The sequence below is a fragment of the Petromyzon marinus genome, chromosome 37 (assembly GCF_048934315.1).
Source record: "Petromyzon marinus isolate PM22_M1 ecotype Great Lakes invasive population chromosome 37, UKy_Petmar_22M1.pri1.0, whole genome shotgun sequence".
In the NCBI taxonomy this organism is placed as follows: domain Eukaryota; kingdom Metazoa; phylum Chordata; class Hyperoartia; order Petromyzontiformes; family Petromyzontidae; genus Petromyzon; species Petromyzon marinus.
Window position 1 is genome coordinate 12,768,014 of NC_133703.1, and position 12,602 is coordinate 12,780,615.

The window sequence follows — 12,602 nt, forward strand, 5'->3', positions numbered from 1 at the left end:
AGATGCTATGTTGGGCAAACAGTAAGAATGATCAGAACGAGAGTAAAAGAACACCAATGAAATATTAAATACTCGCAAATACAGCTGTCGGCAGTGGAAGAACACGCGTGCCAACAAGGATACTCAGTTGATGTCGATAATGTAGAAGTTCTGTGCAAAACTAGTTACAGTGAGAGAAAAAAAGTATTTAATCCCCTGCTGATTTTGTACGTTCGCCCACTGACAAAGAAATGATCAGTCTATAATTTTAATGGTAGGTTTATTTGAACAGTGAGAGACAGAATAACAACAAAAAAATGCTGAAAAACGCATGTCAAAATGTTATAAATTTATTTGCATTTTAATGAGTATTTAACCCCCTCTCAATCAGAAAGATTTATGGCTCCCAGGTGTCTTTTATACAGGTAACGAGCTGAGATTAGGAGCACACTCTTAAAGGGAGTGCTCCTAATCTCAGCTTGTTACCTGTATAAAAGACACCTGTCCACAGAAGCAATCAATCAATTAGATTCCAAACTCTCCACCATGGCCAAGACCAAAGAGCTCTCCAAGGATGTCAGGGACAAGATTGTAGACCTACACAATGCTGGAATGGGCTACAAGACCATTGCCAAGCAGCTTGGTGAGAAGGTGACAACAGTTGGTGCGATTATTCTCAAATGGAAGAAACACAAAAGAACTGTCAATCTCCCTCGGCCTGGTGCTCCATGCAAGATCTCACCTCGTGGAGTTGCAATGATCATGAGAGCGGTGAGGAATCAGCCCAGAACTACACGGGAGGATCTTGTCAATGATCTCAAGGCAGCTGGGATCATAGTCACCAAGAAAACAATTGGTAACACACTACGCCGTGAAGGACTGAAATCCTGCAGCGCCCGCAAGGTCCCCCTGCTCAAGAAAGCACATATACATGCCCGTCTGAAGTTTGCCAATGAACATCTGAATGATTCAGAGGACAACTGGGTGAAAGTGTTGTGGTCAGATGAGACCAAAATGGAGCTCTTTGGCATCAACTCAACTCGCCGTGTTTGGAGGAGGAGGAATGCTGCCTATGACCCCAAGAACACCATCCCCACCGTCAAACATGGAGGTGGAAACATTATGCTTTGGGTGTGTTTTTCTGCTAAGGGGACAGGACAACTTCACCGCATCAAAGGGACGATGGACGGGGCCATGTACCGTCAAATCTTAGGTGAGAACCTCCTTCCCTCAGCCAGGGCATTGAAAATGGGTCGTGGATGGGTATTCCAGCATGACAATGACCCAAAACACACGGCCAAGGCAACAAAGGAGTGGCTCAAGAAGAAGCACATTAAGGTCCTGGAGTGGCCTAGCCAGTCTCCAGACCTTAATCCCATAGAAAATCTGTGGAGGGAGCTGAAGGTTCGAGTTGCCAAACGTCAGCCTCGAAACCTTAATGACTTGGAGAAGATCTGCAAAGAGGAGTGGGACAAAATCCCTCCTGAGATGTGTGCAAACCTGGTGGCCAACTACAAGAAACGTCTGACCTCTGTGATTGCCAACAAGGGTTTTGTCACCAAGTACTAAGTCATGTTTTGCAGAGGGGTCAAATACTTATTTCCCTCATTAAGATGCAAATCAATTTATAACATTTTTGACATGCGTTTTTCTGGATTTTGTTGCTATTCTGTCTCTCACTGTTCAAATAAACCTACGATTAAAATTATAGACTGATCGTTTCTTTGTCAGTGGACAAACGTACAAAATCAGCAGGAAATCAAATGCTTTTTTCCCTCACTGTTCTACTGGCCAAGACTAATTAGAGAATCTATCGAAATTGAAAGAAATAAAAAATAATTTCAACCGTTCGGATAGCTACAGACGTAGCGCTGATTGGAAGAGAATCATCAAAGAATACATTGTTCAAATGCATGCCTTTACAGGGCACCATACTTCAATAGGGATTACCGTTGCACACAATCGACAGGAGGTACAAGAGGAATCGGTTTGTATAATGTACGTTGATTACCATATAAATAACCCTAGCGGCAGTAGATACCGATCGTCATTTAGATGCATTCATTAATCCCCCCCCTCCCCCACTTTGCGCAAGAAGTGACGTCATCACATCTACGCCTCTATATAAGGAACGAAACAGTAAGACTTTTCCACAAATCTGGCCGTCGCTGATGAAGCTGATTGTAATTACTGGCGAAACGTCGTACTCAGATGGTAAAAGTTGTGGCTTGGCTCTCCAACACACCGGTGTGCTGCACTAGTGACGAATTGGCATTGCCATTAACAGACTTGTAGGGGCAAGTGCTGTTAGCACCTATGAAGGCCGGCACCGCACACGAGAGGGGTGGGTGGCCAGCACCACGCCCGGCCGCCTTTGTGTCCCCAGCGTCGATGTTCACTCACCGCAATAGTTACTAATTTAAGGCTGAATTGACCTAGAGGAGTCCCTGGACCGGTTGAGATATCAAAGCCACTCGTTATTCGGTCGTGAACCGGAATATAACTTGGGTCGCCGGGTCAATGGCGCGTTGCGCTAACCACTGCGTCGCCGCTCCCCCAAACGGAGGCACACACAGTACCCACGCAGAGTACGAGCTGTGTATTTATGGGTGCTGTGGGTTATTGATGCATGCTCGCTGCGAGGCTCATGATTATGTAAGCACGCTTACGCCCACATATTTTACAACACACGTGCAGCATTTGGACTGGTATGCACTGATGATACGGAGCAGAACGTCCGTTCTTAAGTGTGCTTTAAAACATACTGTTTCATATGCCTCTCTATTATTTGCCTTCACTGTTTCACTCCCAAAAAGAGCTTTCGGAAAATCGCCCACAGGCAGCGCAACCGGCTTTTCCATGAATGTCTGCTGAAGGGATTCCCACGGATATTTCACGCTCTCTGGAGATTATTTTTTAAAATCCCCCTCCTACTCCTCCAAGTGGCCTCTACCTCGACACAACAGGGGGCTCGCTCTCCCGCACGCGCTGCGTCGAGGTCGACGCATCATCGCGTGGCGACAAAAGTGAAAGCGAATACTTTGTAACTTGTACGAGTCGGCTTTTTTTCGTCAAAGTTAAGTGAGAAAAACGGCATTCTAACACGGCGATCATGAACGCGCTTTGAAGAAGGGAAATTGCCCAAAACGTCGCATATTGTGATTTTCCTTCTCGGGCCACACAGTGTCGCTATTGATTAGGGTGTTGAGTTTGTTGCATGTATGTTGAACTTCTTTCTCACCGTACGTAGCCAACCGTGCTAATCGGAGGTGTGGGCGGAAGGACAACAAACTAAACACAAAAAGGAGCTCTAAAGAAATTAGTTTTCAATTATTTCAAAGTGCATAGCTCCCAGTTGCTTCCTAATATCGGAAGGAAGAGCGTTCCAGACGGCCGCAGAAGTGCATCTGAAAGCGCCGCGCGATGCGGTGGCCGTCTTTGTTCGATGGCTGTTGTTGTTGTTGTTGCTGCTGCTTGTGTAACACTTTCAACGCAGCAGCAGCAGCAGCAGCATCTCCAACTATTTATATTTATTTAAAATATGATCTTTGTTTTTGTGCAGTTTTTTTCTTACTAGGCTGCAACTATGCAATCATCACCCTCGAGAGCCCCGTTTAGCCACGGGGCAGCTGACAGCCTTGCCCACAGCACTGGGCAACGGCAATCGCTGGCAGTCTGTGCGCTGCGTTGCATCATGACTACTCCTGGGGGGAGGGGGGGTTCACTTAAAACAGGGGAGGTGTCCTCAGATGGACAAAACAGTCACGTGCACAGAAGGCAGTAAACCCGTTGCTTTCCTTACACAAAATTATCAAGCTCGCTAACGTCGTCGTCGTCATCATCATTAACAGCCACGATCGTTCCATTCAGAACCGAACTCCTCATTCAAAACAAATGAACTCTCTGCTGGCATCCCATCACTACTGACTGCCTGTTACATTCCCTTCTGAATTCAAGGTCCTCCTCCCCTCTCCCTCCTCCTCCCCCTCCTCCCCCTTTCTTCCCCCTCCTCCCCCCTTTCCCTCCCTCCTCCTCTTTCCTCATTTCCATGGCCCTGCATGATCTCGCATCCCCTACGTTCCAACAACAAGAACTCTCAGGTCCGGTGGACTTTGTATCTCCTCAGCATACCCAGAACTATAATCCAAACTATTACTCAACTTTTTTTTTATTTCACCACGTAAGGTCCACTGATGCTTTACAGCTCGTTTTCAAAAGCGACCTGACCACAAATGACAGCTCAACAAAGCGACTTATCATGTGTGTGAATTTATAGCAGCCAAATACTCCAAACGCGTGATGTTGACTCTAAATGTGGAGGGGAAAACCGGGGGAGGACTCGGAAAAAATTCCACGCCACCACGAGGAGAACATCCAAACTCCAAATATACAGCAGCAGCAGGCGTCAGGATCGGGATCGAACCCCTGACCTCCTGCATACCAGGCGAGGAAGTCAACATCTCCTAGCCACCACGGCGCTCAAGTCCACGGTGGGCGATCTTTGGGGACTTTGCTACTCGGGCACCCGCACCGTGGAACTCTCTGCCGACGGCCGGCAGGGAGTCCGGTTCCACTGGGAATTTCAAGCCCCTCCGAATCCAAATACATATCTCCTTGGGATTTTACTATCGGCCTGACATTATCTGAAACTACGATTGTTATTATCCACTGCTGGATGAAGGCCGCCCAGCCCTCACCGTCTTGCGACGCAACAATCCATCTCGCTCCTGCGCATGAACTGATTTCATCGCTCCATCTCCACAGTCCTCCCAGGCACGTGCTCACTCCTTTTGACTCCCACTCCGTCGTGAGTTTCGGCCACCGTCTCCTCTCGTGACGTATCCTGCCCAAGTCCACCTTTTAATTATTATTATTACTACTACGAGGACGTTTGTTTACCCAGTGAAGTCTCACTGAGTCTCATGATTCGTCTTCAGCAGGATCCTGCCAAGTTTTTTTTACGACGTGCGGCGATGATCTATAGCTATGCATGTCCCAATTGAGCAATGCAAACTGAAGCCCACTTGCTTATAACAGTCAGCATGATGTCTATCTCGGATTTTCTGATTGATGTGGTCATTATAACATTGAAATATACCTGAACATACGCTGGCTGTTAAACTTAACCAGCGTGAGTGTGGCGGAGAGGTACGTACGCACGGAATAGAAATCGCTTCCTCCTCCCAACGGTGCCAGGGTGTGAACCGCACACCCCCCCCCCTCACCCCCCCCGCCCCGCCCCCCATGGTACGTGGGGTAGTGGCCTCCTCCATCCCATCCATCCCATGCATTTCATCCCTCCCATCCATCCCATCCATCCGATCCCATCCATCCCATCCATCTCATCCATCGCATTCAACCCATCAATTCCATCCCTCCCATCCCTTCCATTCCTTTCCATCCATTCCTCCCATCCGTCCCATCTCTCTCGTCTTGCCCATCCATTCCATCCCTCACATATATTCCATCCATCCCAACCATCCCATCAGACTCATCCATCCTATCCCTCCAATCCCTGCCATCTCTGCCATCCGTCTCATCGATCTACCTGACCGAATTGAAAACGCACATTGGCAGGAATCGCATGAATGAATGTGCCACAGATATTATGAAGCCACTGAAGCTATCCACTATTAAATCCAGATTAAATACTCATTTCTTAAGAACCGCTTTTTGTGTGTAGCTCGTTGTCCTTCACACGCACCTCAAATTAGCACGGTTGCATACGTACCGTGCGATAGAAGTTCAACACACATTGATACATACATACAGACCTCTTTTTTAATTCGTCGGCATTTAACTGGCAAAAAAACGACGTTTCCGCGACGTTGAACGTCGCGTCTCTCTCTCTCTCTATCCTTGGTATGCGATGCACGCAGCGAGTTCACCTTCACAGTCACGGGGTTTTGGTCGCAGATGAAGCAATTCGTCGCGTGGATAAACTTGCTTTGATAATGAAAGGCCCAGGGCGGGGAGGCTTTGCTCTCGTGCTGGTGTTTAAAATGGTCACCGCCTGACCCGTTTGCAGAGTTAATCGAAATTAATGATACGCATCCATTGGTGAAACAAATAGAACACAGGAGGTGCTAAGATGCCCAAACACCAAATAGATTCCTATGACAAGCCATCAAGTCTGCATTAACTACACATACTTGCGGGAAAACATGCAGACACACATGCTCTGATAACATATGCGTTGCCTTTGAAACTAATTGGCCTACACCAGGCCAATCAAAACATTTCAAAGCCTATACATTTTCTTTCCCATCATTTGATACTGGCAAAAATGTCCCATAGATATCGAGCACTGTTAACGTCAGTGTGGCTACACGTACTGCGTGTTTGTCATTCATGTGGCCTCCAACATTCACGCAAGCTAATTGAGAACGTTTGCGTCTTTCCATTGAGACTTTGAACCATTTCGCGAAAACCGTTTTAAATATCTGTAACATCGCAACGTGCATTCATTCGCATACGATTCCACGTTCCTATAACGGGGGTGAGTCTTTACATGAGACGACCACTAATCTACTCCGCACAGAGTCGTCCACACTAATCTTTATGGACCATGTGCACAAACGGCGGTGGCATATTGTCTCTCGCACGTGTATAATTGGGCCATTTGGCAGCACCGGTGCTACATTTCAATGCGCGAATACATTGTCCGACAAATATATATGCTGATGAAATGTGTGCACGAGCGGAATATTCGAGTGAGCGTGTCTGCCGTATGCTGGCACCGAGTAAACGGCGTCTCCCCATCGTCAAACTTCTTCTCATCCTCACCCGCAGGCGCCAACCACAGCTTGCGACTTGCACGCTCTGAAACTATTCAACTAAAACTACATGGACTTTTAACCATTCAATGCCTCACTGAGCTGTACAGCTCTTTAGCCACACGCGCTATGGCTCAACGAAGCGGCTTTTTACGTGTAAAACTTGTAGCAGCCAAATATTCTAAACGCGCGATGTTGATTCTAAATGCAGAGAGAAATCCACGCGACCACGGGGAGAACACGCAAACTCCAGGCGTCAGGGTCGGGATCGAACCCACGACCTCCCGCATACCAGGCAAGGGAGTTAACATCTCGCCACCGTGGCACTCCTCGACTTGACGAACCTAGGTCGCCCGTGCAAAAGGGGCACAAACAATGTACCGTGTGTCTGAACGGATCTCATACCGTGTCAACCCATAAAGGTTTACCCGTATTCTTGTACAGGGACATTGAGTGTTCAGGTCCATACGTCGTACACCCGTTTCAATACGGGCAAAATAAATATAGATTTGTTTGTGTTTCTCCCTTGTGATGGGACTTTGTAGGATGAACGTTGATATTTATAAGGGCACGGGGTGACCCATGAGGTCAGGAATTGGTCTGTAATAAGGTAGGGGGCACTGATAAGGGGTTGACAGGTATGGGATGTGGATCGCATGTCCTGGTTAAATAATGATCGCTATATATGTACTGCATGTACGGCCGGCCGGCAAAGCGCCACCTATGGCTGGTGAAGTCCACTTTGAAGTCCGGCTTTGTGAGTGACACGGTGCGTACTCAACTCGCACGCACGTTCTCTTCCAGCCGGTGCGATCGCACAGGCGGGGGGCCCACTCCGGGGCTGTGCATCTGGTGGGGACGTCGCCCACCGTGGTGACGGTGGACGCGGTGGCTGGCGACCACAGCGGGAGCCTTGCTGGCACCAAGACGGAGGTGGAGGCGGTGCCGGCTGCGGCAGTGGTGGCGCCGACATGGGTGGGGGAGGAGGTGGAAGAAGTGCCGGGGACAGCCTCGACCCGGATGGATGCGGCTGGCTGCGTAAGAGCTCGTCGCTGGACAGCAGCCTGTGCCGGGTGGCGGCGGACTCGCACGGAGGGTACGGGGAAGCCGGCAAGCCGAAGCTCAAGCGCAAAGTGGTAAGCCGCTCAAAGCCGGTCCCACACCTCCACCAGGCTTACATCCCCAGCTGTCCATGATGCCGACTACCTGCCCCTGTTTAAGTCCAAGCTCCGGACGTTCCTCTTCTCCTCTGCCCGCGACTGACTGATGACCTCTTTCGTTCCGTCTCTGTAAAACAAAATATGCCGAATGCTTTTCTCCGGTATTTTGAAATGTACATTCACGTTCTATTGTATCGACTCACACGGAGACCCGTCGACTCGCGTGGAGACTCGAGACTGACTGTCGATGTTTTTTAACAAAAATCAGTGTCCCACTCTTTATCTCGCAAGCGTGATGGCACCGCGTAGGCCTGGCCGCCTTAGTTGGTTTTATGGTTGGAGTTTTTGTCTTTCTCCTTCTCCTTCCTTCTCTTTATCGTCTTTTCGTCTTCAAACAATTCACGCGCTTCTTCCACTCCTGCTCTGTTTCTTTCTTCTGCCTGTTATTTCGTTCTCATCTCGTCTGAAACCACATATTCTAAAGTCAGTGCATTCCATTTGCATTCACCGTCTCTATTGGCCTTTCCTTAACCTTATTCTAACAAGGTGCACTGACACATTAGTGGAAGGCGCCTTAAAAATAAATGTAAATTATTATTATATGCGGCTGTCATTAACCGCAGTAACAATGAGACACCGTATTAATATAACGCACTATTGATCAGGCGGTGGTGGCTATGTACGTGGCCTGTAACTCGGCGCTGTGGAGGTGGCCAGGGTTGGTGGATCACCGCACGGATGTCGCAAAAGTCCCTTGCCCTGAGTGTCGCGGTGCCATACCATGGCTTGCACGGAAAAGGCAGTACGGCACAGATGTTTGCCTGCACCTGTTTTGTCTGTATAGGATACAGCGTTGCCCCCTCGCACGCGTGGGTTTTCTCTGAGTGCTGCAGTTTCTTCCCACGTGTAACTACTCGTTAATTGGCTGAAAATATCTTCATATCTAGGGGACGGCAGAGCTTGGAGAACTGTTGGCGCCGGTTCGCTGGGTGGCTGCTGCCTTCCCGCTTGTCTGTGGTTCCTCCTCACCTATCGTGGGTCGTGCTCTCTCTCTCTCGGCGAGGGAGAGTGAAAATACCGTGCGGCGCGTTGCAAACTGAACCTATAACTGTAGCGTGCATTCCATAAGAACTGGTATTCGTTCGCAGAGTCTAAAATGCCGCTTTCCGCTTTCGAGACTTTCACGAGGCATGCTTGGCACAGGCAGTTCAGAGGTAGTTTTAGCAACCGACTTTCTTTTTGTGTGTAGTTTGTTGTCGCCCCTTCCCCCCACCCCCCCACCCCCCACGTGCCCCCGATTAGCACGTTTGGCTACGTACGGTGCGAAAGTTCAACGTACGCACGCACATCGCTGTGCCGCTTCCTACGGGAACCTCAGTTCACGTACAATCTGGGAGTCCGGCCAGAGGTTACCTCGGCACGATCCCCGCACTGCGCGAGCTCGAGGTGTTCATGCGGCCGCAACCCAGCCGCTCACTCAGTGCTGACGTTTACGCACCGCACCCGGGACCCATTTAAGGGCTGAGTTGACCGAGGAGAGGTCCAGAACCCGTTCGGATGTTGGCTGCGAGAGGGGAATTGAACTCTGTCCACCCACCATATACACAAAAACAAAGATCCCCCCCTATAGCCACAACAGTCATTTGCGGCAGGTGGCGTTCGCGAGCACCTATGAAGGTCGACACGTTACACGAGGGCCGCCGTTGTCTCCCTTGTGGCGATGTTTACACACGCCACTCCAGGTACTGGTTTGTGAGGGTGAGTCGACCTAGGCGAGGTCCAGGACTTGTTCAGATAATCGTTGCTGGTCTTTGCCGTGATGCGGAAATCAAACTCGGGTCACCGGTTTTGTAGCACAGCACATTAACTGCTGCACCAACAACAACAACCGACGTTCACCACTAAGTTGTAGTGGCGTCCCCACGGCGATTGTGCCAGGCCAGGTGCACTTTGAGGCCGCGTGGCAGGAGGTCACGGAACAGACCCAGGTACCATGGGTTGACTGACTGGCAGATGCACCCAGCTGTGCCCCCTGTGCCAACTTGTTGCGTTTTATCCACCCGGCGCTCCGTTCGTTCTTGTGAGCATTGCTCCTCTGCTCTTCCTTGTTGCTGGAGTGAGCAGCGTCTTTCACGAACCTCTTCTACAGAGGCCAATCTTGTCACTGCTGTTACCAGCGATCAGCAAGTCCAATCAACTCCACATCCTCCCGTACCACATCAGCTCCATTTCTTCTGTAGCCCGTGCCATGCCATTTTGCCCCATCTATCTGGCCGAACAGAAGCTGCTTGGGCATGCTGTGGCTGGACATGGAGGCTACATGACCCAGCTACATGACCCAGCCAGTGCAGCTTTGCTTGCCAGAGGAGTTCACTGATTGGACTGTGTCCAGATATTTCAAGGATCTGTGAACTCCGCACGCAATCCAGCCTGGTTAAACCTTGGATAGATCATAGGCAGGCTGGCCTGAATGTTGGAAACCAGCGCTGGTGTTCCTTTAGAGAGCTCCACATTTTACACGCACAGAGAAGGGAGGGCATAACCGTGGCCGAGACGACCCGAGGTTTTGTATGGAGTGACATGGCAGGGAGCTTCTACACAGCGTTACGCAGCTGATGAAACGACAACACCACTTGACTGATTCGGCTTGAGACCTCGGCTGCCAAACAAGAGCTGGCCATGAACACGCAGACCAAATATGGAAGCTTCTCCACTCTCTCCACATGGGGAGTTGGGCTGGTGGGGGGGGGGGGTCTCAATGGGCTGGTGGGGGGTTCTCAATGGGCTGGTGGGGGGTTCTCAATGGGCTGGTGGGGGGGGTCTCAATAGGCTGGTGGGGGGGGTCTCAATGGGCTGGTAGGGGGGGTCTCAATGGGCTGGTGGGTGGGGGGGTCTCAATGGGCTGGTGGGTGGGTCTCAATGGGCTGGCGGTTCGTGTTCTAACACCCGACAGTTTCTCAGACCTGGGAGTTCCAGCACCAACTGTTCCGTTCGCGTTGTGCCGCGATTTCAAGCCTCTCCCGGACCTCTCAAAAGGAGCACACCAAAGCCCTGCCGGAATTGGAATCCGCACTTTTCTCACCCTCTTGACAATGAGAATCTTCATTCACGCTGGAGGAGGAATCCGATGAGCTTTAAAGCTCTTTTTTTTCCACAGACATCCAGTAGGGGCACGGCGGTCAGCAAGGACAGCCAGCACAGCACACATATAGCAGCAACAGGCGCAGCAGCGCCATTGTCAATCCACTGCTGGATGTCCAGGAGAGGCGGGTCAGCATGTTATAACAAACAATATGACAACAAAAACTATTTTAAAAAGTAATTAACTGCTGGAGTGATCACCACAGTCGACAGTTTAACTTCATTTTAGTTGGGTATGGTGCCAATGAATGACTGTAATCTATCAATGAATCCACCAATGAATCCATCAATGAATGACTGTAATCCATCAACTTGCAAGATCCGAGTAGAGTTCAGGGCAGTTGCACTGTGTCAGTTTTGTCAAACGCGTGACGGATTTTCTGCCACCACTTTGGTCTCTTGCACAATTGTGGCCTTTAAATGAAATGGCCGAATAACCCAGAGCAAGGCACACACCCAAACGAGATCCTTCGGCCTCGGCAATTAATTTTTATTGGAAAAGCAAAAGAACAGTTGACGTCATTCGCGTACGCGGAATGCTCAGACGTCTTAAGGATATTGTATGTGCCTCCTCGCTATGCTTTTCGTGATGTCATCGTCATCATTGCATACATTTACGAAACTTGTGACGTAAATAATTACAAATACAAGTGACCTCTGTTAACCGGAGGGCTTTCAGCAAAGACATCAACCGACGAGTGCTATGAGCGAACATTTAGACCGTCAAAGTACATTCTTGTCTTTCACAAATCTATCATCTCATATGCTCCAGGACCATAAAAATGAGTTTTTTTTTAATAGGAATCAGTTTGATTTTATTTTAATGTTCCGCTTTGCTGTGGGCGTCTTTGCAAGCCTAATGTGCTCCGTGTGAAAGCACATTATTTGCAGAGGCTTTGTCATTTCGTAATCCAATTTTTAGCCCCCAAATTGTTTATCCAATGTAGGACTATCTTGGAACGAGCGTTTTCCAACCTGGCGCGCTAAAATTTAAATATCTCACGCCCTGAATGATTAAATTAGGCATTCGCCGAGCACAACAGAATTCCGTTTTATTGCTTTGGCATTAAAATAAATAATGGTTTGGACAATTTGTTTTTGCGATTCTGCCTATGCAGCAATATCACAGCGGTTGGTTTCTGATAAAAAAAAAACCTTTAATTTTTCAGTAGGCACATGCATACAAACCCTCGGCCTCCCACTCTATACACTCTCGGGAACGCATTGTCAACATTACAGCGGAGTGTTTGCCTCCCCGAACGAAGGTCTTTAACACCCGCAAGATAGCAAAAAGAGCTTTGCATCAATTTTTAATTTTTAATTATATCTGTGTATGGATATTTGAATGTGGTATTTGCTCTTCCATTGATTTTTTTTCTCTCCAAAAATAATAAGAGCCGTGGCCGATAAGCGGGGGAGGGGGGGGTGCTGTACCTAGAGTGGCTTTTGCCATCGAATGTCTGTGACATCAATATAATTTAATAATAGCATTCGCATTGTCAAGGCCGGATGTGAAAAACGGAACGTGCTTCAAAAAGCCTGACAT

General features: G+C 49.0%; 1 protein-coding gene across 3 annotated transcripts in view; it reads left to right on the forward strand.

The window, feature by feature from the left end:
• Positions 1-12,602, forward strand: part of ANKFN1 (ankyrin repeat and fibronectin type III domain containing 1) — a 254,019-nt gene that overhangs the window by 43,694 nt on the left and 197,723 nt on the right. For all 3 annotated transcript variants that reach the window (XM_076072300.1, XM_076072298.1, XM_076072299.1), the window contains one exon: positions 7,560-7,891. In XM_076072300.1, coding sequence (XP_075928415.1) covers positions 7,560-7,891 — 332 coding nt within the window. The remainder of the gene's footprint in view (positions 1-7,559; positions 7,892-12,602) is intronic.